The sequence below is a fragment of the Scomber japonicus genome, chromosome 23, assembly GCF_027409825.1.
Source record: "Scomber japonicus isolate fScoJap1 chromosome 23, fScoJap1.pri, whole genome shotgun sequence".
Lineage (NCBI taxonomy): Eukaryota > Metazoa > Chordata > Actinopteri > Scombriformes > Scombridae > Scomber > Scomber japonicus.
The window spans coordinates 19,990,618-20,016,482 of record NC_070600.1 but is presented as its reverse complement, the minus strand read 5'-3'; the positions used below and the strand labels follow the sequence as shown (position 1 = coordinate 20,016,482).

General features: G+C 38.8%; 2 protein-coding genes across 2 annotated transcripts in view; both read right to left on the bottom strand.

The window, feature by feature from the left end:
- The window catches only part of tmcc3 (transmembrane and coiled-coil domain family 3), a 61,048-nt gene extending 46,068 nt beyond the window's left edge, over positions 1-14,980 (bottom strand). The window contains exon 1 of the mRNA XM_053314159.1: positions 14,391-14,980. Within this exon, the coding sequence (XP_053170134.1) occupies positions 14,391-14,435 (45 nt within the window). The 5' untranslated portion in view covers positions 14,436-14,980. The remainder of the gene's footprint in view (positions 1-14,390) is intronic.
- A 7,778-nt stretch (positions 14,981-22,758) lies between these two features.
- ndufa12 (NADH:ubiquinone oxidoreductase subunit A12) lies at positions 22,759-25,229 on the bottom strand. The gene is made up of 4 exons (XM_053314173.1): positions 25,123-25,229; positions 23,660-23,745; positions 23,460-23,547; positions 22,759-23,030 (listed from the first exon to the last, which is right to left on the bottom strand). Exons 1-4 carry the CDS (start codon positions 25,209-25,211, stop codon positions 22,850-22,852), a joined length of 444 nt encoding a protein of 147 aa, XP_053170148.1. The 5' UTR covers positions 25,212-25,229; the 3' UTR covers positions 22,759-22,849.
- Positions 25,230-25,865: the final 636 nt, after the last annotated feature.

Here is a 25,865-nt window from a genome sequence, read left to right as displayed (position 1 = left end):
TACAGCACAGAGGAAGGAGATATAAGGCCTTGGATACACACTCAATAGCTCAATTCATGGTTGGTTTTGCTTTGCAGATGAGACTCATTGACAATAAGAAAATGTTATGATTCAGTCTCAGCCTTGTTTCCAGTCACAACTGTTCACAGCCAAAAAGTGCTAATAAACCAACTGTAGACACATCTTACATAATATAATTGGTGTTATAACTAAGGATTGGTTTCATTATTGAGTTATTTGTAAATTAATCATTTTAATTAAGCTAATAGAGAAGGATGACCTCTTCAGATTGGTTGTGTTTGGACTGTGGGTCGGACAAAACAACCAATCTGAAGATGTCATATTCAATTTACAATGATATACATCAGAGAAAAGCATTACTCATCACTGGAACAGGAGAATATTGACTTTTGCTGATTCACTTTCTGTTTATCAATTACTTCTTTACACACTCAATATAATGCAGAGACCATTTTCCCATCTAACATCAGTGTGCCAAAAAATTGTTTTTTTCATCATTGATTATAGGCCTGTTTTATGCTGGCGATTTACTTGGGTTTCTTATTTTTCTATTAAGTGAGTGTACTTTAGTTCCACTACAACTGACTTCAACGCCACTCCAGTAAATGTCACTTGATGCCAGTGTAACAGCCTCAAGCGCTAATGTTAGTTACTTCCACGCCAGAACTGATGTCAGAGATAATATCAGTTTCAATACCTCACTGTCAGTAAAACTCAGTGCTTCCAGCTATGTGAGAAAGAAAGTGACAGACAACGAAACTAAGAGCTAATTGACACACAGCTGTCCTAATCTGGCCCTAACGTCACTGTGTTTCTGAGTCAGACAGGAAGGGAAACTCTCTGGAGCAGATTGTGTGTTCATACTGTGAAAAGAAACGTCTCTTTGCTTCCTCATTTCCTTTGTTTCTTGGAAGATAGCAACATCCCCCTCGGATAGAGTTAGAGACACACAGACTGAGAAACACACACACACACACACACACACACACACATGAAATACACAACTCATGCTACAGAGATGAGATTAAACCCTCGTGGAGATCTTGTTAAATTAATCTTGCGCTCAATTCTTCTCCATTATCTAATGAATATGTGTGTGAGTGTTGCCATGACAAGTAAAAGATCATATATATCTGTAGGAGATCAAGGGAAAAGGTCATTGTGTGGAGATGATTATATTAAGACTTCAAATATTTTGCTGTAATGACTCCTGTCTAATGTCTCGCTGCTGATAACTCTGTCAGAGACACTCTAATATTTGGATTTTGTCCTTTGGGAATATGATTGCATCCAGATGAGCACAGAGGCAAAAAAAAACAAACTAAAACAAAGCTGAGACCCACTGCTGTGTGACTCTGTTTGGTATAACCTCTTTCATCGTGAGCGCCATACAGGGCGAAGATGGTAATAAGCGTCAACGCAGTCAGGATTGTTGAACAGGGAGACATTTGCACATACACAAGCATATCCGTTGGGCTCAGTAATTGGTGCAGTGAAGTTACGGTGTATTTTTAGGATTACATAACCCCACAGAAGCCCCATCTAAAATAAAATAAAAAAACCCATCCCTTCTTTCATCACACGCCCCTTCATCTTTCTGTGCAACCTGCCCTCACATCACACTCTCTTATCATTATTATTATTATTATTAAAGCTATCACCCTCCTGCTTACTTTTTTAATAGAAGTCAATGCTTTAGTGCCAGCAATTACATTTTCTTTCATGATGTCTATCTCTCTCTCTCTTTCTCAGATGTTAATTTCCTCTCCGTTCTCTTTCACCTTGCTTTTATCTTCGCTGCAATCATCTTCCCCTTTTTCTTTCATATGTTGCCGCAACTTTATAACCTTGTATTTGTATTCAGTAAGCTTGCACCCAAACACTGCTGCCAAAGGTTCAGTCAAACAGCATCACAGTATATGTCACTCAGATTGTCCCTGAAACTTCAATTTGCATGTAATCCCTGTGGATTTCACTGCCAAAAAGATGGATTTGTCAGCAAAGCTTGTTGCGACTACACAAATGTTCTTTCCACCTTGTGCTACTGATGCCGATAAGCCCCATTAGAGGCCACAGTGGTGGGTAAGTAATGATCCCTTGCATGCACATAAACACAAACACGGTGCGACAGAGAGATGGGGGGGAGGGGAGGGGAGGGGGGGTGGTGGGGTAAAGAGCATGAGGGAGACTGCTGCTGTGGCTACCGCTTGGCAATGGGGACAGTGACTAATCAGTCTGAGCATCAGCATACATCACCAGGCAGAAGTAATCAGCAGAGGAGACACAATCTGACATGGCAATACCAAACTCAGGGTCAGCTATGAGACAGAATATGAAATGCATTCTTGCCAAGTCTATAAATTATAAATAGTTTGTTTAGTGCAACCTGTTTTAAAACACTTGTTACAAGCTACTGGAAACTTGAGCTCCACTTTTCATGTATTGCCTTCTCTCCTCTCTCTCTCTCTGCTATCTCTACCTCTCTAACTCTTCCTCTCCAACAAATTAAGAGACAAAGCTTCTCCCCTTCCTCCTCCTCATGCTCCTCAAGCTCCTTTCAGACTCCATAATAGAATTTCTTCAGGGACGGCCGAGGTTCCCTACTATCCAGCTGTGTCTTTTGTCCGAGCCTGGCAGGGGAACTAAATCAATGGGGCATTTGAATGGCCGTGATGGGGATGGATGGATAAAGGTTTGGCGGTTTTAAGGCACATTGACGATAGATTTAAGGCGACTGGAGTTGAATTGCCGCAGCACATAGATGCAGCACTGTCATGGTGAATCACACGGTAACAATCTTGCAAACCCTGATGATACCGTTTTATTGCATGGTGGTATAAATGGCACTGATCATGCTATTAAAGGCAGAATTACAGTTATGAAACAGATGGTCTCCTGAATAGGGTTGGGGGGTGTTGATAGCTTTGAGGTGAAAGGAACAAGCTTAAAAAGCCCGAGAACACATGGAAAGAATTTAAAGCTTTTCACACCATAAAAACAACTAAAACTGGACTCTACCCACAAAATTAATGAAAACCATGTGAGGATATACAGCACAAGATACAGCAACAGTTGTTTATTTGGATAGAGGAAAATTTGGAAGGAATTTAGAGACATTAGCAATCGCCTAAAGGGGCATTTACAGTCAACAACAGTTATGCAGGTAAGTGGACCCAAATGCAGAGACAACAGGCAGGCAACAGCGGGTGAAGATAAGAAGTAATTATTTGGATACTGGCAGAAAAAAAGCAGAACTGTCTGACTTGAGACACAAAAGCAAACACTAACAGCTGCAAACGTCATGATGTATTGACCAAGAACTGACAAAGAACTCAAACAGCAGACAGGTAAATACACAAGGAACTCATGACAGGAAAAGAAACAGCTGGAGTGGAGCAGGCACCGAAAAAGGAGGGAAACACAAGGACTTGTTACTAATGGAGAAAATAATGAGACTAATGAGACTAAACACTGAACAGGTGTGCAGGGGAAAACACAACACATATGAGAAATACAAACTCCCAAGAATAAAACCTAAAAGCAAGGCAGAGATGAAACAAAACAAAAAAAAGACCTGGACTCACAGGGATAAAAACCCCAAACAATACCAAGCTCAAGCACCAAACAAACAAAAGACAAATAGTAATTTCAGTTATCGGGAAACAATTTGAAACCAAACAATTACAATCCTCTTTATCACAGACAAAACATACGGTATGCTGTGCAATTTCAAACCGGAGTAAAAAGAAAAAAAGACAGACCAACCCAAATAACTGTCATACAAGACAGTATTTTAAGCCGGGTGTGTACCATGTAATTTTGGGCTGTCCCACATGAAAGGAACATGGTCGTGGCTCTAAAAGAGTAGTCCTATGTCATAGTGAGAGAGGTTCAAAGATGGCTATCGTCATGGTCTTACAGCCAAAGATAGTCTGGCACAAAATTCTTTCAGTGTAATTATTAAATATCAGGGTCAAATTTGACCCATTTTACATCATTTTTTTACAGCTTGAAAAACACTCTATATACTGTATATCTATTATGGCCAGATTTCCCTAATGTGGCTCACAGTATACAAACATAGAAATAAAATGAATCCTTTTTTTGTGCAGCTGATAACAACCTGTGTTTCTTTAAAAAAATAAAAAATCTGCATTCAAACATGTTGTTGAATTCATCATATTCTATTAAATATTCTCTTGGACCATAAAATAGTGATTATGAATGTCTTCTTTCCATAAGATTAACCCTCCTGTTGTCCTCAGGTCAAGGAAGGAAGGAAGGAAGGAAGGGAGGAAAGACGGAAGGAATGAGGAAGGAAGGAAGGAAGGAAGGAAGGAGGGAAGGAAGGAAGGAAAGAAGGACAGGAGGAAGAAGGGAGGAAAGAAGGATGGAATGAGGAAGGAAGGAAGGAAGGAACAGTCAAAAGAGATGGGGTCAATTTGACCCAGGAGGACGACAGGAGGGTTAATCAAACATTTATTAATGACTGATGGGAAATTTATGAATTTGAAAAGCTGTAGAGACTATTTATGACTCAGAATGTTTGTAAGGGTTACTCTCAATTTTCATTATGGACATTTTTCATGATTTCACTTATACTATATATCTGTATTTTCTGCTGAAGACGGCACCGTGTGTGGCAGCATGTTGCAGCAGCTCTGTTTCTGTGGTTCTGACCCAGTCTGGCTCTAAGTCCCTCCACCAGTCCACCAGATGCCCTCAGGCTGCCTGTATAAAGCTGGGTACACTGTGCGGTTCTGGGCTGTCTCACATGAAAGATTACCATTAGATTACCATTAGATTACCAAGGCCTCTTATAACTAAAGATAACCTGGGACAAAACTCTTTCAAAGACAGATCAACCCAAATGACCAAAATAGTCTTTTAAGCCGGGTGAGTACTGTGTGATTTTTGGGATGTCCAACATAATAAGATGACCAATTTTAAAGAAATATGGATATGGTTATATTTGGTCGTGGCTTCAAAACAGTGTCAGAAATTTAGGATAAACATCTCAAAGAAGAAATAAAGTGAAGTTTAAAGCAGAGGTGCGACAATTGGCAGAAAATTAACAACTGTTTTTATTATCAATTAATAGTTTAAGTCATCATTTCTATACAGTACTGCTTGATTTGATGAGGAATTTGCTGCTTTTCCTTATCTTACATTTTAGTAAGAGAACCACAGACAACCATAGAGAACCACAGAGAACCACAGACAACCATAGAGAACCACAGACAACCACAGAGAACCACAGACAACCATAGAGAACCACAGACAACCATAGAGAACCACAGAGAACCATAGAGAACCACAGACAACCACAGAGAACCACAGACAACCACAGAGAACCACAGACAACCATAGAGAACCACAGAGAACCACAGACAACCACAGACAACCACAGAGAACCATAGACAACCACAGACAACCATAGACAACCACAGAGAACCATAGAGAACCACAGACAACCACAGACAACCACAGAGAACCACAGACAACCACAGAGAACCACAGACAACCATAGAGAACCACAGAGAACCACAGACAACCACAGACAACCACAGAGAACCACAGACAACCACAGACAACCATAGAGAACCACAGAGAACCACAGACAACCACAGAGAACCACAGACAACCACAGACAACCACAGAGAAAGAAAGACCTGGTGAATGTGGATGGTGGAGAAGTGTCTGTAGTTTCACATTAAAGCCTTTTGCATGTTTTAACCACAGTCTATGGTTTTAACAAAGCTTTTGTGCAGTTTTAATGTATTCACCTGATTCAAACAGTGGAGACACGCTGCTGTAACCCGAGCTGATGTAACTATCAGAATGTGTCAATGCCTTTCATAAAGCTCGACGCGGCCTCGTCTCTCTGAGTGAGCGCGGACACCAGAGGCTGTTTGAAATAAATATCTAAGGGGTCACACTTTCAAAGCATGCTGACGGAGGGTGGGTGAGGGGTGGGGGGTGGGGAGGAGTAGGGCACCAGCCAGCCTTTTATGTGTCATTTCACGACACCCACCCACGTCAATGCCAACCCCACACCATCAGCCCGGTGACATTTCAGCCCCCCTTTTGTTTTCCTCTGAGTAGATTGAGGTCTCTTCTGAGATTCTTTTTTTTTCTGAGAGTAAATGACAGCTGCTGTGATATGTGGGTGTTAAGAGAGCGAGTTAAAGGAGTTGAAAGACATTGAGGTGTGACATTAAAGAGAGAGGTCAGCGAGAGGTGAAAAGAAACAGTTTAACTAGCCTGACAGCATCCCTATCATTAATCTGTCAAAGTATCAAATGACGCGACAGATAAACCTTTACGATGGCTGAACAAACTTTTTCTTCTTCTGCAGCTCCGAAAACTTTGTATTGTATTAATCGGTTTGTTGGTTTTGAATTTTGTGCGTTTAAAGGACTAGTTTGACATTTTGGTTAATACACTTTGTCACGTTATTGTCAAGAGTTGAGATGAAAGGAGCTCAGTCTCGAATCTGTCTGTTAAATATTTAAATAGCATAAAAGTGGCATCAATCTTCTCATCTGGCCCTTTTCAAACATTCAATATATCCTCTTTATCCTTTTTATATTAGAGTTTACATAGTGGTTGGTTTTACTCATGTTTTACTGAATTAAATCCAATTTTCTTGTGTAGATTTCTCACAACTTTACAGTAAGCAGGGGAAACTTTGAATGAGGACTAATATGCGTTTCTCAAAGCTATAACATACATGTTATTATCAAATGCACACATTATACATGGTCAACAGCATGTTTCCATCTTGTTTGGATTGGAGATTTCTCGACACTGTATCACCACATTTTTTGAGGGCATTTTACTATCAGCTGTTAGAAATACCAAACACACACTGAGGACAGATGCAGGAAGAAAGCCCTCCTCTGCATTGTGAAGGATTGTCACCATCCAGCTTCTACCTTCTGGCTAAGAGATGCCGCTCGATTATAGCAAAGACAGCCTGAGTGTGCAATAGTTTCTTCCCACAGGACGTTAGAATTATAAATATGAATGAATCACTGCTGCTTTTATGTCTGATTTAGTTTATATTTTAAATTAAGTGTGTATGTGTATTTCGTTGTTTTATTATATATATATGGGTAAAATGACAATAAACTTAAACTTGAAACTTGAAACTTGAAGCGTACATTCCTGCATGTCAGCACTTAAAACACATTAATAGTGAGTATATACACAAACTAAGCAAAGCCCACTTATAATAATCTTCATAACATACTTAACCCTCCTGTTGTCCTCAAGTCAAGGAAGGACTGAGGAAGGAAGGAAGGAATGACGAAGTAAAGGAGTAAGGAGGGAGGGAGGAAAAGATGAAGGCAGTAAGGAGAGAAGGAAGGGAGGAAGGAAGGTAGGAAGGAAGAAAGGAAAGAAGGACAGAAGGAAGGAGAGAAGGAAGGAAGGAAAAGAAGGACAGAAGGAAGGAAAGGAGGACAGGAGGAAGGAAGGAAAGAAGGACAGAAAGAAGGAGAGAAGGAAGGAAGGAAAAGAAGGATAGATGCAAGGAAGGAAAGAAGGACAGAAGGAAGGAAAAGAAGGACAGAAGGAAGGAAGGAAAGAAGGAAAGAAGGACAGAAGGAAGGAAAAGAAGGATAGATGGAAGGAGGAGGGAGCAAAGAAAGAGGGAAGGAGGGGAAGAACGAAGGAAAAATTAAAGAAAGAGGGAGGAAGGAAGGAAAGAAAGAACAGTCAAAAGAGACGGGGTTACTTTTTGCAGGGTTGCTAAACTAATCCCAGCGAGATGGATCTGATAAACCAGGAACTGGGTTTATGAAGTGATGACGGTATGAAATAAAGACGAGCAGAAAAAGGAATCTAATGTCTCTTTTTCTGCTGACTTCGCTGAGAAAATACATGACAACTGGAAAAACCTTTGTTTACAGTACAAAGTCTGTTTTCCACCTTTGAAGGAGGTATAGCTCGAGGCATCAGACACCCACAAGGTCATATGTTAATGATGCTGAACACACACACACACACACACACACACACACACACACACACACACACACACACACACAGAGCTCTGTTTAACATTGATTTAACCAGACAAGTCAATTACGAATAAATCCTACCATGCCATCATGTTCTTCACACAAGTGGAAAGAAAACGCACCCTTTTTATTCCTCCTTGTGTCTCCTTCAGATTTTAATGACACACACACACACACACAAACACAAACACACACGCACACACACACACACGCACACACACACAAACACACACACGCACAGTCATTTCCATAAATGTCATTAATAATGACTTGATGTGTTTTGACATAATCAGTGCTCAAAGCTCTCAGCAACAGGTGGAAACACTGTATGCATGTCTCTCTAGATTTGTGAGGACAAATTTAAGTTTTTAGACCTTGACAGTTGTTTTTCTTCTTTTTTTAATCCTTTTAAATATTATTTTTATTGCTTGTTTTTATCTATTCCTCTTCATTACCTCTACACTTACACACACTTATACTTACTACTACATTCAAGTGCTGTGCCAAGGTAATATCTGTAGTATCTAACTCACTATCTCCTGTTTTTTTATTCATTTTTCTTCATGTGTCTCCAGTGTCTTATTTAGCTGCCACATGAATAATGCACACTCATGTTCTCTTGTTAGTGACAGGAAAAACAGTTTTAGACCCTTTTCTTGTGAAAGTGATGACATTTAATCCGGTTAAGGCAAGTTTCACTTCTTCAAAGGGCAACGCTTGAGGGTTAACACTTGGCTTTAAGGCGAGGAAGTATTCAAAGTGCAGGAATATGGCTCCTGTAAGTCTGTGAGTGTTGCACTATTACATATTACATTATTACTGATGTGTTATTGTGCACATAGCATTAAGTGTTGGTAGATTAATCTGCATCATATTCTATAAACTCATATGTTTTTTAGGGAAATCTGATGTCAAATAAGTGCAGTGGAGTAAAAAGTACAATAATTCGAACAGGAAAGTGGAAGTATAAAGTAGCATTAAATGGAAATGATAGTTATATTTCAGTGGAATTAGATTAGTCTTAGGTCATGCCTCACATTTGTTCAAGAAACAACAAGATAATATTGGTCATAAAAATGTAAGATAATGTCACAAAACCTGCCTGATACAGATTTGTTGTACAGATTTAGAAAGAAGATAGCTGCAGTCATTGCTCAGATTAGACATAATTTGGGAAAACAGGTTAAAAATATGTTTTATTGTGTAGTTGAAAGAATATTTATTCAGCCACATGGACAGAAGAGTCTTTGTGGATACAGGGGAAAAAACCTTTAAAAAAAAGCAACATGTGCTCTAAAATTAGCTTCTTTTTTAAAACGATTTAACGATTTAACTTCAAGAGAAAGAGATGCTTAACTCGATATATTGATTATATGCGTGGGTGTGTGCATGTGTGTGTGTGTGTGTGTGTGTGTGTGTGTGTGTGTCTCGGTGTCATACAGCCGAAGCCAAATTGTCACCAGTGAGATTAATTGGGTGCTGGCATCATTTTCTTGTTTCCATGGTGATAAATTGGGCGTTGCATCTGATGAGAGATGGATGGAGATTTACAAGGATGACCGTTTATGTGTGTGTGTGTGGGGGTGTGTGTGTGTGTTTGTGTTTGTGTGTGTGTGTGTGTGTGTGTGTGTGTGTGTGTGTGTGTGTGTGTGTGTGTGTGTGTGTGTGTGTGTGTGTGTGTGTGTGTTGTGTGTGTGTGCAGAATTAGAGGCTGGGGTCAGCGGACATGGAAGTTCAAACAAATGAAACCCTGTCAACAGTGAAGGTCATCTTCATCATTGGAGGAAATTATACACTTGCACAAACTCACACGTAGCCGAAGTCTAATCAGTGTGACTCAGTTTAGGGTGACGCCTGTGGTTGATGAGGTTGTGTTCAGGTGCGAGTATGTCCTATCTGGGGATGGACCAGTGTTTACCACAAAACCTTTTTAGTAGTGAAACTGGGTCATATATAAAATAACCTTGTTTATTGTGGTGGAAAAAGTATGCGGATCCTTTACTGAAGTAAAAGCAGCAATAAAGCAACGTAAAAAAAAACTCTGTTACAAGTAAAAGTCCTGCATGAAAAATCCAACTTAAGTACCTAAAGTATTAAAGCTTGATGTAGTTAAAGTATTACAGTAAAAGTACTGCAGTATTATGAGTGATGTAGTATGCAGTATTACAGTAAAATAGCTAGTTTACACTACTTTATATACAGTTAGCTAGTTTATACTACTTTATATACAGTTAGCTAGTTTACAATACTTTATATACAGTTAGCTAGTTTACACTACTTTATATACAGTTAGCTAGTTTACACTACTTTATATATGGTTAAATAGTTTAGTCTAGTGGTTCCCAACCTAGGGGTGGGGCCCCTCCAAAGGGTCAGCAGATAAATGTGGCGGGTCATGAGATGATTAATGGGAGAGGAAAGAAGAAAAAACAAAGTTCTGATATGATGTTTTCAGTTTTTGGACTTTTTCTCTAATCTTTGTTCTTTTGGTGAAACATTGGATCCATGTGAGAAGTTTAGAGGGAAAAATCATTATTTGGTGGAGCTGTTAACAACTCATAAACATCTGAAATGTGACCCTGACTACACACTGCTTATTGTAAGACGTCAAAATGAAACCATGTGAGAAGTTTAGAGGGACTTTAGAGACTTGTTATATTATCTATCATGTCAAATCTTTATCTGAAAAGTTACTAAAGCTGTCAAATAAATGTAGTGGAGCTGAAAGTACAATATTACCCTCTGAAATGTAGTGAAGTGGAAGTATAAAGTAGCATCACATGGACTCAAGTGACTTGTAGTAGTTGCACTTACTTGAGTAAATGCACTTGTTCCACCACTGTTGTTATATCATTACACAAAATCAAATTATAGTTAATATCTGACCATGAAGGCCTTCAAATCTGTGGTTGGCAGTTTTTCTAATTTAACATAAGTACTTTTGCAGATATTTTTAATCACAAAAAAACTACTGGAAAAAAGTTAGATAGCCACAAAAGTTTGTACAATTCATCATAAGGGGAACAAGGATGTCTAAACCAGATTTCACAGCAATCGATCACAGAGAGATTTCAATCTGAGCAGAAAGTGGTGAACCAGCCAACCGACAAAAAACTCTCATTGCAATAGTTTCGGTTTCCAGCTTCTACTGAACAAATCGCAGCTTTCCTTTAACACAGCAAGTCAGTTCTAATACAAGCAGCCTTCTCAGAAATATACATCATGAGACCAGATAGTTTCCTGGCTCCCTGAAAATGAGTAATGCTCAGGAGCAGCAGCAATGGCAAACACGTGGATTTATCTTCTATCTTTTTTTTTTTTTGGTTCAAAACATGGCAGACAGAAGCAGCCGTGGTTCAATACAGCCTGTAAAAAAACGTCTGCGAGCAAAAATGGAAAGCAATTACTGCAGGAGATGAATAAAAGAAATAATGGGAGAGCAGCACTTAACCACCGCAGACAAATAATAATGAATCAGGACCAACCATGAAATATCTAATTTTACTGAAAGGATGATGATGTCTGTTTTTGTTAAGCGGTGACACATTGATAATACACCATGTGGAGTCAGTAAGATGAATATTCTCAAACTCTGCTTCTCCAACCAGCAGGCCGCTCATTACAAGCTCATGCTGTGGACTCGGGTCAATGACTTTTATTTTTTTGTGGCCGTGTGGTTAGTAGTTAAAATATGAAAATAAACGTATGAATAACTTGCATACATCCTTTTTTTGTGGACCCAGGATCAAATTTCTGCTTTTAATCCATTTTGAGAGAATATTTTAGAGGATTATGACGAAAATGTCTTAGTGGTGTAACCATAAAAACTTTCCTCCAAATAATTCAACTTGCCTAAATTCTCAATAAAACACCATATCAACTAGTTTGGCATGATCTTACATTATAACGTCATTATATTAAATAAAGGTAATGGAATACAATTGTTCTAAATATTACATTTAATTAAAGATAATAAGATACAGGTCAGTGACAAATAAGTGTTGGCGAGATGAGTAAGTCAAAAATATCTTAAAAAATTAGTCTTAAAAGCAGCATCAGGTTTGTTAAAATGTACATTTAATAGTTTTGTTGTTTTTATATCATTTGAAATGACATTTATACCATTTTTTACCAAAAGTAAGACTGAATGCTCCTGAAAATGTCAAATGGTGTAACCACAAAGGAATGATAAATGTTTAAAGTTATAATGTAAGATCATGCCAAACTAGTTGATATGGTGTTTTATTGAGAATTTAGTGTTTTTAAGCAAGTTGAATTATTTAGTTACACCACTTAGACATTTTTTGCCATAATCCTCTAATATATTCTAAATTTTATGCTGGATCCACAGAAAAAGAATGTGTGCAAGTTATTCATATGTTTATTTTCACATTTTAACCCCTCTCAATTTGAATAAACCACATGGACACAAAAGTAGACTTCCTCATCTGATTGAACTGAACGGCCCCAAACAATAAATTAAAAAAAAAGATGGGTTTGAATATTTCTGTCAGTGTTAATATCAAGATGCTCAGCTTCAAGCTCTGCAGCACAGATGAATAAGATATATATCAGGCTTTGGATGCGCGCAGACAAGTAGATCAGTCCATCGTTGGTTTGGCTCCAGACATGAGATTTGCTGACAGTAAGAATAATAGAGAAAATCACCAGCCGCATCCTGAGCTAGTCTGACAGATGGAAAATTTATATTGTCTCACTTTTTATATAACGTCATATCGCCTCCTTTATTTTAATCTTCTCCTTAAGTAACCCTCCTCCTAAACAGGAGCGAGAGTCTGCACAATGACCTCACATAACATCCTTTTTTTTCTTTTCTTCTGGAGAACATTTAGTACCTCCAAGGAGCGAAGTACAAAAACTCACACGTACTCGATGAGCTATATTACATCTGTCATGGGATACACGCACAGTTTAATGAGAAGGGAGGGAGGGGGAGGGGGCAGCAGTCCAAGGTCTTTGGGTGCTGTGTGTCTGAGATGGTGCGATGGTTGCCATGGTAAATGGATGTTAGTGACCACAGTTGGAGGGCATCTGCATTTCTAAAGCTTTCTAGATATATTGCACTCAAAGGATAACACAACATATTATATTGGAGGTAGATTTCAAACTTTTCCTGCAGAGCTCAGACCTTGACGAGGCTGAAAAGCACACACAGAGGAACGATTAAAAAAAAGAAAAACAATGTCCTACTGCTTCTTCGCTCAACTATTTCCTTGTTTATGGAATTGATGAATGTTGTTGGTTTGACAGGAAAAGATCCATCATACTGGATTAGTTACATAACATTATTTTTTAAAGGTATTTTAGTAGACTCTGGTGTGTAATATATGCACACACACACACACACACACACACACACACACACACACACACACACACTGTCAGTATAATCAAGTTGCCCAAAGCACTGACAGGATTCACTCAGGGATGCTTCACTTTTAAGCCAAGGAGTGCCAACAACTAGACGTTTTAATGTTTCGGGCCGAGAGACCGTGATGGACAGATAAAGACAGGAGAAGCAAAAACATGACCTCCTCCTCCACCTCCTCCACCTCCTCCACCTCCTCCTCCTGCCTGCCTGTGCACACTGGGAGCTGCCTGAAAGATTGGAGGAGCTTTTGAAGGGACGTTTTTTTTGGTTTATGAGAAAAGAGAAAATGAAAAAATGCTCGAAGCAATTTAAGAGGTGTGCATGAATCTATGGCATGCTATAGACATTCCTTAAGTGTTGCTCAAGCAGCACCAAAAAAAGGTCAAAGCACACACACACACACACACACACACACACACACACACACACACACACACACACGCACACAAATGAGGGGAAGGAGACGTGGTGAATCTTGTCTGTGTCAACATTCAACTGCTGAATATACAAAGCAACTTCCTCGACGGACGACATACAGGATCACATGTTTTCTTATGACTTTAAATCATACGTAAGAATCTGTTTGGAACAAGCGATCCTTTAACTTGATTATCTGTAAAAGTAAATGTACAATCTCTGCACGGCAAAAACACTTGAAGCTTCAACCATAAATCAACACAAACAGTTCTTCATGTGACCCAGGTGATTGCAGAGTTCATTGTGGCAATAATGCACTGCTGAGTACATGTGACTCTGCAGCTGACTTAGTTTGGCTTTCTAAAGAAAACAGCTGCCTTTCTTTCTTTCTTTCTTTCTTTTTTTTACTTTTAGAGCTGCTCACTCACGCAAGGACACATAAACAGCAAGGAGAAGAAGTGATTTCCCCTTTTCAATGACATCTATAACACACAGACAAACAGATTTAGAGTCTTAACGAGTGCACACACTACCTCGGTCACATAGATGAGCGGGATGGCGCTGTGGTTCTTCCTCATGCTTCCTCGTCCTCAGACCCTGGGGTCAAAGTGCATGCCCGGACCTGCTTCTGAGGAGCCCCTGCACATCTGAGAGCTCTGTCTGCCTCTTTGAAGTTTGTTAAGACTAACCTCGAAGGGGAGGAGAGAGTGAGTGAGTGTGCCTAGTCTCGTCTAGTCGTGTGTGTGTGTGTGTGTGTGTGTGTGTGTGTGTGTGTAACCCTTGTTGTTGTGAAATATTTTTGCTTCCTGTGTTAGCTGCTATTAGGCTCAAACCGGTGGCACCTTGCGCACCTACACACACACACACACACACACACACACACAGAAACACACACACACACACACCCAACTCTCCCTGTGCAAACGTTTCCTTCAATCTAAGGTGCGTTCCCCAAGCCGTCCTGTTCTCACTCGGTTCAAGACTACCTTAAAAGGCATAAAGCAGCCCGAGCTGGAATCCTCTGATCCCTATCAACCACCCTCCACTGGCCCGGGCACACTTCACCACAGTAACAACAACCTCGGCTGCCAATCAGGAGGAAGCAAACAGAAGATGGAGAGCCAGGGGAAGGAGAGGGAGGAAGAGAAAAAAGGAGGTGGGGAGGGGAAGGAGGGGAGAGGGGAGGGAGGGGGGGCATTTAAGGCAATGAATGAGTGTGGGACTGTCAGGCTGCTATAATGTTGAGTTAGTGCAAGAATCTCCTGCCAGATTCTGTCCCTGAGGGGTGAATGTACTCAACGGGACAGAGGCACTTGTAATCTGCAGAGCCAGATAACGGCGTGTGTGTGTGTGTGTGTGTGTGTGTGTGTGTGTGTGCGCGTGTCTGTGTTTATATGACCGAGGCTCTGGACCCTGCACCTACTCCCACTCATGCTCAAAGGCGATCTTTAGGAGTCAGGGGAGAGGGAGAGGAGTTAACCGGCCAACTTAAACAATAACAATCTGATGTTATTTTAAAGCATTAGTTCTCAATTTTACTCAATAATCCTTATCAACTAGTCCGCTTAAAGAAATAGGATGGTGATTTTTATTACATTTTATCTTACTGGCAACGAATCGTATCAACAGAAAGTGAAACAAACACAACAACGAACTGACTGCGCGTGTGTCTAAAACCTGATATCGAGAAAAGTTTGAGTGTAAATTGTTTCGAATTGGCTCCAAAAACACATTTTCAGTCTCCTGAGAGTAGTCCTGTGACATATTCTGTACTATTTAAAATCTATAACATAGTTCAAAGTCAAGAGGTTACGATATATGTAGCAAAACAAGCTCGTAAAACCACATTCCTGCACATGCTCAGTGGCGCCTGCCTGCCTTACACATGACCACTCTCTGGAGACTCAAAATGATGATTACTATCTTTGGAGTCATTTCTAAACAAACTAACATTCCCAAACTCTTCACGGTGCAATGACATCTCACCCAGTGCTCATTTAGCATGTTTATTTAATAGTTTTTGCACAACAACAGAGGTTCGGAATAAGCTATATCAGGCTCTGATGCACACACAAGAGTTAAGTAAGTTAATTTGATTAATTACTGGTGTGACTCTTGGTGACTTGCATGTGACATTTGTCGACAACAAGAAAAATAGAGAAACCCACACACTGAGAACACCTACTTGAAATCAAGCCATAATGAATATAATTACTTACACCTGCGCTTTGCCTTCTGCAACATATGAATACTTGCTGTGAAAAAAGTCAAAGTCCCTTGTTACACAGAAAGTGAATAATTAGTTTGAGAGGAATGGATGAAAAGCATAATTAGTCTGCATAAGAAAGGAAGTAAAAAATAAATAGAAAAATGTATTGTTTGCCATCTAGAAGAAAATTACGGACTCCCGGACTCCCAGTCTCCCAGACTCTCTGAAATATTGAATCTGACAAAGATTTTGATTGTAATTTCAGCTTGACTTCTTCTTCTGGCTCTGGCTCAGAGTTTCTCCCTGTTGTGTGTGCAGAAACACAGATGGGAAGTGGGCAGAACTGGGACATTTGTGTGTATGTATGCGTGTGTATTTTATTTTATTTTTTTCACAGCACAATGCTCAAGGGAGAGACCTACAAAAAAAAAAAAAAAAAAAAGAAAAACCCAAGGCACTGACTCTGACCCATTAAACACAGCTACGCTAACATTTGCAGAATTACAGAGAGATAAAAAAAGGGAGACTGGAAATAGTCATCAGGGATCTCGGGATGCTCCTTTAGTCAGTCATGGGGGAGGAAGTCAGGCATGTATGTGATGTGAGAGGAGGGTCAAGGAGGTGAAGAAGACAGTGATATTGAAAAGAAGAGATGGGGGAATAGGAGAAGAAGAAGAAGAAGAAGAAGAAGAAGAGGAGGAGTGGAGTACGAAGGGAGTTGGGATGAGATATAACAGTTGGCAGGAGGGAAGATGAAGAGGAAAGAGGTCAGGAGGTCAGATAAAGAGTGTGTCTCAACCTCAACATGACCCTCTTTTAACTTCTCTATGGTGCCTATTGCTGCTGGATCTATAAAGTGCTGCATCAGCAATATAACACAACGCAGAGAAAGAGAGAAAGAGAGAAAGAGAGAGACATTATCCTCTTCATCTATCTGCAGCGGATGAGTCAGACAATGACTATCAGCTGTTAATGTGATACTCAGACATAACAAAAGGGAGCAACAAATGAGCCATTCAACTTAATACCAATGTAGAGGATTTGAGTTGGAGAGCACATGTTGTCAGAGCACTTCAAGCACATTGTCCTTAATTAATTTCAAGGATTCAAATGAGACGCTGCCTTCCCTTCCCTTCTCTCTCTCTCTCTCTCTCTCTTTCCCTCTCTCTCTCTCTCTCTCTCTGGTTTCTAAATAAAGACAAGGAGAGAGGATTGCTGCTCGTTGAAATGCTGAGTCAAGAGGATGCCACAAGCCTTTTCTCATTCCCTCTCACTGATGTCGCACTGATGCAGTTTGACGAGGCTGACACACAGGCAGGAATGTAAAGAAACAGCGCCCCCTCTTGGCTATATAACACTCTTACACATGATGAGGTGAGGTGAGCTGGAGCTTACATTCAGGTGACTCTCTGCTGCTGCTGCTGCTGCTGCTGCTGTTGCCCCCTCCTCCTCTTCCTCCTCCTCCTCCTCGTCTTCTTCTCTAAACTCCTCTAAACTGTCCCCACGAGGACAAATGGATGACAGAGTAAAACGCCTCATTTAATTTCTCCAGATTCCTGAAACTACAGAAACAAAGGGCTTAGTTACTGACACACATGTTTAATATCATTTTAACCCTGACATACTAACCTGTTTTATATTTAAGAGAAGTAAAATGTCATGACTTCCCCCAAAAAATTTAAATATCAATCAAATCAAATCCATTCATTGTCATTTTTACCTTGGATTTCTGCAAGGTGTAATGGGAAGGATGTCAAGGAAGGATGGGAGGGAGGGAGGAAGGATGGAAGGGAGGAAGGAAGGAAGGAAGGAAGGAAGGAAGGAAAGGAGGGAGGGAGAGAGGGAGGAAGGGAAGGAAGGAAGGGAGGAAGAAGGAAGGAAGGAAAGGAGGGAGGAAAGAAGGAAGGGAGGAACGAAGGGAGGGAGGAAAGAAGGAGGGAGAGAGGAAGGAGGGAAGGAAGGAAGGAAAAGAGGGAGGAACAAAGAAAGGGAGGAAAGAAGAAGGAGGGAGGGAGGAAGGACAGAATGAACAGTCAAAACAGGCGGGGTCAATTTGACCCGGGAGGACGACAGGAAGGTTAAAAAAACAGTACAACAATAAAAGAATAAATGTGACAGAATAATAAAAATAAATCCCTGCAGTGTACAAATTAACATTAACTAATTTTTTTGTGTAGCTGATACACTGTATTGTACATGGAAGGTTTTCTGGGTTAAATCTGACCTGCATTTATTTATTTTTTTTTAATGACCATTCAAATATGTTTATATGCAATAAAATTAATTAAAACCATGATGGCTGTCATGTTCTCCTGTTTTAGGTACATTAAATCATATTATAGTGAGACTGTGAATGTTTTTACTCTATATATAAGTAAATTACCATTTCAATTAAGGATGAATCACCTTGATTAATGACTGATGAGGTATTTATGAATGAAAAATAGATTGGTGGCTCAGAAATCTGGTATAGAGAGAAATGATTAACTGTGTACTGTGTGTAAGAGTTAACATCATGACAGCACTACAAATATTCCCAGAGGTGTCATTTTAAGTAAAAAAGTGAAGCAAAGCCTTCTGAAATATTCAAAGAATTTCTTTCAGATGCTTCACAAAAAAAATGTCTACACATATTAAAGATCCTCTCCATAGTCTACACACGTTTTAAGGAATAAAAATACTTAAATGTACTTCAATGTTTCCACCAAATTTTAGCTAGTTATAAATTAAATGAAATTATGATAAATCTATGTTTTTACTTGTTGTGATATAAAAATAATCAACAGTCATTAGCCCACTCCCCTCCACTCAAAAATATGCTTTGTCATTTTGGGTCTAAGTGAATAAGCAGGACATGATTTTTTGGAATTGGTCCAGTATTGACCGAAAGCCTTTAATGGGCTGCAACATAATCAGGGACAATGGCGCCTGTCAAAGTATGTCTGCTATAAGAGCTACTGACAGACTCAGACTGTTTAAGTGTCTGACAGCTCAAGTTAACTCAGAAACTGTCCAAAAAAAATGTGTCCCCTATTAGTCACTTACACCCAGAATGACAGGAAAGTAGAGTCCAATATGAAAAATACTGGACTTTCCCTTTAAATCTGAGTTTAAGGCGTGTATCTACAGACAGGATTTATGACATCTTGACTAGTTTGGAGCCAATCATGGTCTAAAATTCAACTTACACCTGTGTGATGAGGAAACTTTGAAGCCTCCAGAGTACAAAAACACTGAGGATAGTCACATTGTGTCCAGAAGTTAAAACCTATGAATTAAATATATTTGTAGAGTCTGTATTGTTAAATGAGAGAGAAGGAGGAAATGTAATTAAGGATTTTTAACAAGGTGGAAAAAAATATTTGTACTTGCCTTTAAACAAATCTGGAGAGGATAAATGATATCTACTCCTTCTTCCTCACTGAATAATCCAGAATATGTGGACATAAAAACAATGTTCATTTCATAAGAGGCTTCAAATTTCCACATTTCTCTTGTGCAAGCAGATACTGGACCAAGCTAGTATCGATGTCACAAAATCAGGCTCATATGTACAAATCTGAGAAATGTGAAAACAAACTTCTGACACACACACGTCATTCTTCACAGTGAATGTAAAATATCCAAGTGAAGAAACAATGAGCTAAAAAGATATGTGTGTAGTTCAGAGGGATCTTAACATTAACTAACAGCTGATAAAAGCTCATAGATGCACTGTAAAACCCCCCAAAGCACATTTCAATTCAAAGTGCTTTACATAAAACATAAAATGCATCAAGATAGAATATAAAAGCAACACACAGCAATAAAAAAACACATTTAAACATGATTTAAAGTGTTAAATTGGAACTAAAATTGAGCTAAAATAGTTAAAATCAGGAGAATAAAAAGTTACAATGCAGCAAATTATTCAAAAAGTCCATAAAACCCCTCTAACTAACCTCTTATTTTGAGCGTCCTCCTCTCAGATGGTCTCAGCTGGTCTGAGTCATCACGAGTGTGCCCTGCTCGAACCCCCGTCAGCTCTGTGAGAGAAGCTCTCTGCTCACCTCAGTGTGAAATGCTGCATGTTGCAAGTTTGCCCCGGCTCAGCGTTAATCCCACAGTGATTAACAGGCAGCGGAGACACTGTGCTGTCAGATTACTGTAACACTCCACTGCTCCGCTCTGCCTGCTGTAATATTAGCATCAGTGCACTGATACTGCCTCCTAAAGCTGATAGAGTTCACTGACTTTAATGCCTCCTATTTGTTACACTTTATTGGATTACATTTACTTTGCAAGACAGCTGAGTCAGCATAACTTTGCACTTTGCATTATTTATTACCACTTTGTCTTGTGCACCTTATTATTTACTCTTTATTTTTCTCTATTATTATTATTACTGTTTTTGATGTATAGGCCTAAATACTGCACATACTGTAACTATTCTACATTTTAAGTGTCTTATTATGCAGATTATGCAGTTTTGGAGCCAGATGGCAGCAATCTCATTATTCTCAGGAAGTGGAAGATGCTGCAATCCATCTTCAGGATTGGATGATTGAGTTTGGAAAAGTGTTAAGTGTGAAGTGAAGCACCCTGATGCCTATATACTGCACTTACTGTAACTATTCTACATTTTAAGTGTTTTATTATGCACACCTGCAATTCTGCCTTTTAATTTATTATCATTTGTTAATTTTTTTGTCATTTTTTCTTGACTATATTTGACTTCAGAGTTTCCCTCAAAGCATTAATTAAGGCTTTCTGTCTATATACACTGAGCTTTTTTTTCTTTTTCTTTTTACATGATTTCCAGACTGAAAAAAAGGGACCACATATTTTTAAAAAACAAACCTCACATCACTGAAGTTTTGGAGCCAGATGGCAGCAATCTCATTATTCTCAGGAAGTGGAAGATGCCTGCAAAGAGCCTCCTTCATCTTCAGGATTGGATGATTGAGTTTGGAAAAGTGTTAAGTGTAAAGTTTAAGTGGATGGAAGCACATTGATGTTTTTGATTTCCATATGAGAGATATGTATCTGCATTTTGTTTTTTTAATATTACAGTAGCTATTTTTCAGAGTTGTATTGTCTTTATGTTTAGTTGCTTTATTCCTAAGAAAGCTGCTTTATATGCCTCTTGTTTCCATGATTAGGTGGGTTGTATATTTTATGACATTTAGGATGATGTGTTGTGCAAAATGGCAAGTCATGAAAAACAAAAAACCTAACTAGATGAAATCCCTGTGCCAAAACACAGTGGCTAAATTAACTGCAGATCCTTCTAGTTAGTCAGTTAGTCACACAAATATAATTTAGGGGGTTAGGGCAAAAGATTTTCTTCTTTTGGTATGAAAACTTAGACCTGTTGCTGAAGTCCAAAATTGGAAGAACTGGAGCTTCACTAAAGCAATTAATGTGTGAAACACCAAAATGAACCCAAAAGTGAATAAACAATCTTATGTTGCAGATCACAGTTTGCATGTCTTAAATTTGGGGAAACAGGATCCTGGATTTAAAACACCAACAACATTAAAACACACATTTTAGAAGAATCACCAGAAACCTAATCAATGTTTCCCATTAATAAAATATCTGGACAGTAAACATGATTTTGTATTTAAATATTCCCATTAAACATCTATATGAGAGAATGGTGCAGGTGTATTTAGTTGTAATTTCCCTTTAATTGAGTTTTTAACCACTATTAGAGCTGTAGAGCAGTTTTTTTACATGCTGGTCTGTTTTCTTGACACACATCCACTCAGGTGATGTTATTTACATTCCTGTAGCGTTACTCTGCTTCACCGGTCTGTAGGTGGCGCTGATGCACAAAGACACGCAGCAACGTACCCACAGAGGAAGGGAAGAAGAATAATGCTGGATGTAAACAATGGAAGATTCAAACTTTTAAGATTTTGCAAAGATGCCATAAGGAAGTAGAAACATTCAACACCTTTATCAGACCTTAAAGATACAGAGTGTGTTTGAATGGGTAATAGTGGATGTAAAGAGAAACCTTATATACAGGAACAATCCCCAGGGAGCCTTTAAGTAGCTTTAATATTAGTAAAAACACTTAATTTAGTCAGTCTGAGAGGATAATGTATTGTGAATCATCTAGTTGAAACTCTTTTACGATGTTTATGCTGCACTAGTCTATCAAATATAAATATGTTTTGTTCATCAATTAAAGCAAATCTCTCCAAAATTCAGCCGGACACATTTACTGTCTTTTTGCTAAACTTTGTGATCTTCAGCTGAATTTAAAATTTAACTCTTTGTGGGCTTTGAACAGTGTTTGGCTCCAAAGATTGAATCTGAAATGAGTGAGCGGCTCCACGTTGGGAATACTGGAAATGCTTTGCTTAACCCTCGTGTCGTCCTCCTGGGTCAAATTGACCCCGTCTCTTTTGACTGTTCCTTCCTTGCATCTATCCTTTGTTTCCTTCTGTCCTTCTTTTCCTTCCTTCCTTCTGTCCTTCTTTTACTTCCTTCCTTCTCTCCTTACTTCCTTCCCCTTTTCATCCCTCCCTCCTTCCTCCCTTCCTTCTCTCCTTACTGCCTTCCTCTTTTCCTCCCTCCCGCCTTACTCCTTTACTTCGTCATTCCTTCCTTCCTTCCTTCCTTGTCTTGAGGACAACAGGAGGGTTAAATCAGAAGTGAAGTTAATAAGTTCAAGACAAGCACTCAAGGTGACGCTCCCATCATAAATGTATGTATAGAGATTTATTGAGGACTAGTTGAAGGCAGGATACCATAATTTACAATGTGGAAGGTGAGATACTCAGTGGGACGTCACTGAGATCCGGCTTTAGGTGGAATCCACTCGTGGATCTTCTTGCGGGTGGTGGAGTAGGGAACGTACTGCTGCGCGCTGCCGCTCACGTTGAACTGATGCACCTCAGCCAGGAACTTCTTGGGCTCTGGTGGGTGCGTGGTGGGGGGGTCGTCTGTCATACAGTGCAGCCAGCGATGCCTGGAGGAGGAGAACAAGAGAGGAAGATAAGCTTCGTTACTATTCAGCACTAACTAAAATATCTATCTATTTATTGTAGTATTGCATATTTCTTAACTTGTATCGTCTATTTTCTAGAGATGCTGAGCTGTCTTGTAGAAATGACAATGATAATTAATGCTTTTAAAACAAAAGTGGAATAAATTAGATCCTAATAAATTATACCTACAGAGCTTACAGAGTTAGTTATTTGGTCCAGTAGATTTTGCTAAATTAAATATAAAATTAAGCAATAAAAGATGAAATCAAACAGAATGTAAGCTTCTTTTTGAATAAAAAATAATAGCTGCTTTGAATGAATCAGAAATATAATGTAATGAGAGTCTTTAATGGAGAGTCCATGTTGTAATTCCCTGTATTAATATTAACTCTACATATCTGAGCTCGTACCATTCAGCGGGCACCATGCTGCCGTCCACCTCCCACATGGTGTTCTTTCCGTTCATCTCCGTGGTGTAGATCACCCAGCGGTGCCGTCCTGAACACAAGAAAGCAGCATTATGATTATTTATCTATTTATGTGTAATAAAAGTAGACAAATCCTCCTCTAAATAATCACTTTAATGTCATCTGCTGTTATTTTGACTCACCAAAGAAGTAATGCTTGCTGTCCTCGAAGTATTTGTTCCCATATTTATCGATGCCGATCAGGGTTCCTGTCTTAATATCGTTCGCCCTGCAAACAAAATGATGAAATGATGAAAACTGGAACAACACATGCAGTTCTGTCTTTTATAAGTTAGTTAATCTAAAATCTGTTATCTTTGTTAAAAACATGCACACATAGTTACTAAAGTGTGAAAATGCTTAAAAATGCTACCTCGTCAAAGAAGGGAAAAAAGGGATATCACCTAAAATGTCAAACTACTCCTTTAAGTCTGCTTCATTTAGTGAAGGTGATAAATGGAGAGTGTTGCAGTTTGAGCACTAAGGTCAGAAATATGAGCCGTCTCTCATCAGTGTTTAAACTAGACCAGTATCATGGATTTCCTTTGACAGGGTCGAGCAGGGCTGAAGGGAACTCACTCGCACCTCAGTCAGTTCTCAGTCAAATTTATGGTCCCATCTTAATAGTTAGGGTATGACTTCATTCTCAGGACAGAAGTTATACATTGAATTTGGTTGGAAATGGCTTATTTTTGTGTGTTAGACAAAATATGAGCTTAAAAAGTAATAAAATGAAGCGACACTGAAATAAAACCTTCCTTACCAGACTAATACTAAAATCACTTTAATAAAGTGTCTGTCTTTCTGTCAGCAATGAGAAAATATTGACTTTTTTATGCACGTATTCTTTTCCAATCAAGAGATGATTTCACCTTTAAATTGAAATAAATCAGAAAACAAACAACAAAAAAGTGTGAATCAAGACCTTCATTATATTTAAATTAGAGCTGCTATGATTAGTCAATTCATTGCTTAGTCAACATTAACCCTATATCACTGAATAGTCATTTTGATTTAAGAAAGATGTCCAAATTCATTCAAATGTGAATATTTTCTGCTTTCTTTCATCTTCTATGACAGTAAGCTGAATATCTTTGAGTACTGAACTATTTTTTTTGGACAAAACAAGTAATTTGAGGATGTCACCTTGGGTTTAGGGAAACATTGAGCGTCATTTTCACCATTTACTCACATTTCATGGACCAAACACAATGTGCCCTAACCCTAACTCTCCCAAATAATCCAAGTCCCCCTAGTTTTCTAATTTCTTTAATCTTTTGTGACCATAAACTGAATATTATTAAGTTGTTAGCTACTTTTAGGACTAAACAAAACATTTAAAGTTGCATTTTTTGAACAATTTTCTGACATTTTTTATGCACCAAACAATTAACCAATTAACATCCACACTAATCAACCCATTAATCAATAATAACAATACCAATCATGTAGCTGATCAGCTGTTTACAGTCTCAGTGAGTTAGCTTAGCAACACGCTAACATCAGCTCTGAAGGGTCACGCATTAATCTTCCGTCTCCATGGAGATTTAACTTTCATCTCTGAAGGTTCCGGATTAAACTTCACCAACATGTATCTGAACTATACCTGAAGAGCTGGACCAGAAGTCCTTTGACTCCTCCATGACCTCCTATCTGCCCCAAAGCCCTTCGGACGATGTTCACATACTCCGCCATCTTTACGCGGAACACTAACGGAGGGGGACCGGTGAAGGTTACTAACAGGTCCGGGTAACACAAGCCGGAGCGTCTTTTGGTTCCGGACACACAAAACATTTCGGAGCCTGTTAATTACTATGACATATTTATCCATTATTATGAAATATACCTTATTATTGAAAGTAAAATAAACATATATAGCGTCTAAAACTCTTAAAAAAATACTGTATATACGTAATTAGGTGCCAATAAACACTTAAATGTCATTACTATGTATGCAGGTTGTTTGTTTGTTTGTCGTAAGATATCATACATTTATTATGCAAAAGGTGAAAACTTGCAGTCATAAACAGTCATAGACAGGTGACAAATAAAAGTAAAAATAGCATCAATTGTCTTATATATGAATTTAAACGATCATAATCGTATAATAATAATGGATTGTTACATTAAAGCAACTTGCATTATTGTTATTATTAGAATTAATTGTATACTGCACATACTGTTTACACTGTGTACATCTGGCAAACTTGGCAATAAATCTGACTCTGATTATTATTATATATTAATATTATTGTTATATATATTATTATGGCGATGTTTCTTAACACACTTATTGTAGTTGCTCCTTTAATTTCTGTCATCTATCTGTAGATGAAAAGTAGTCGTCAT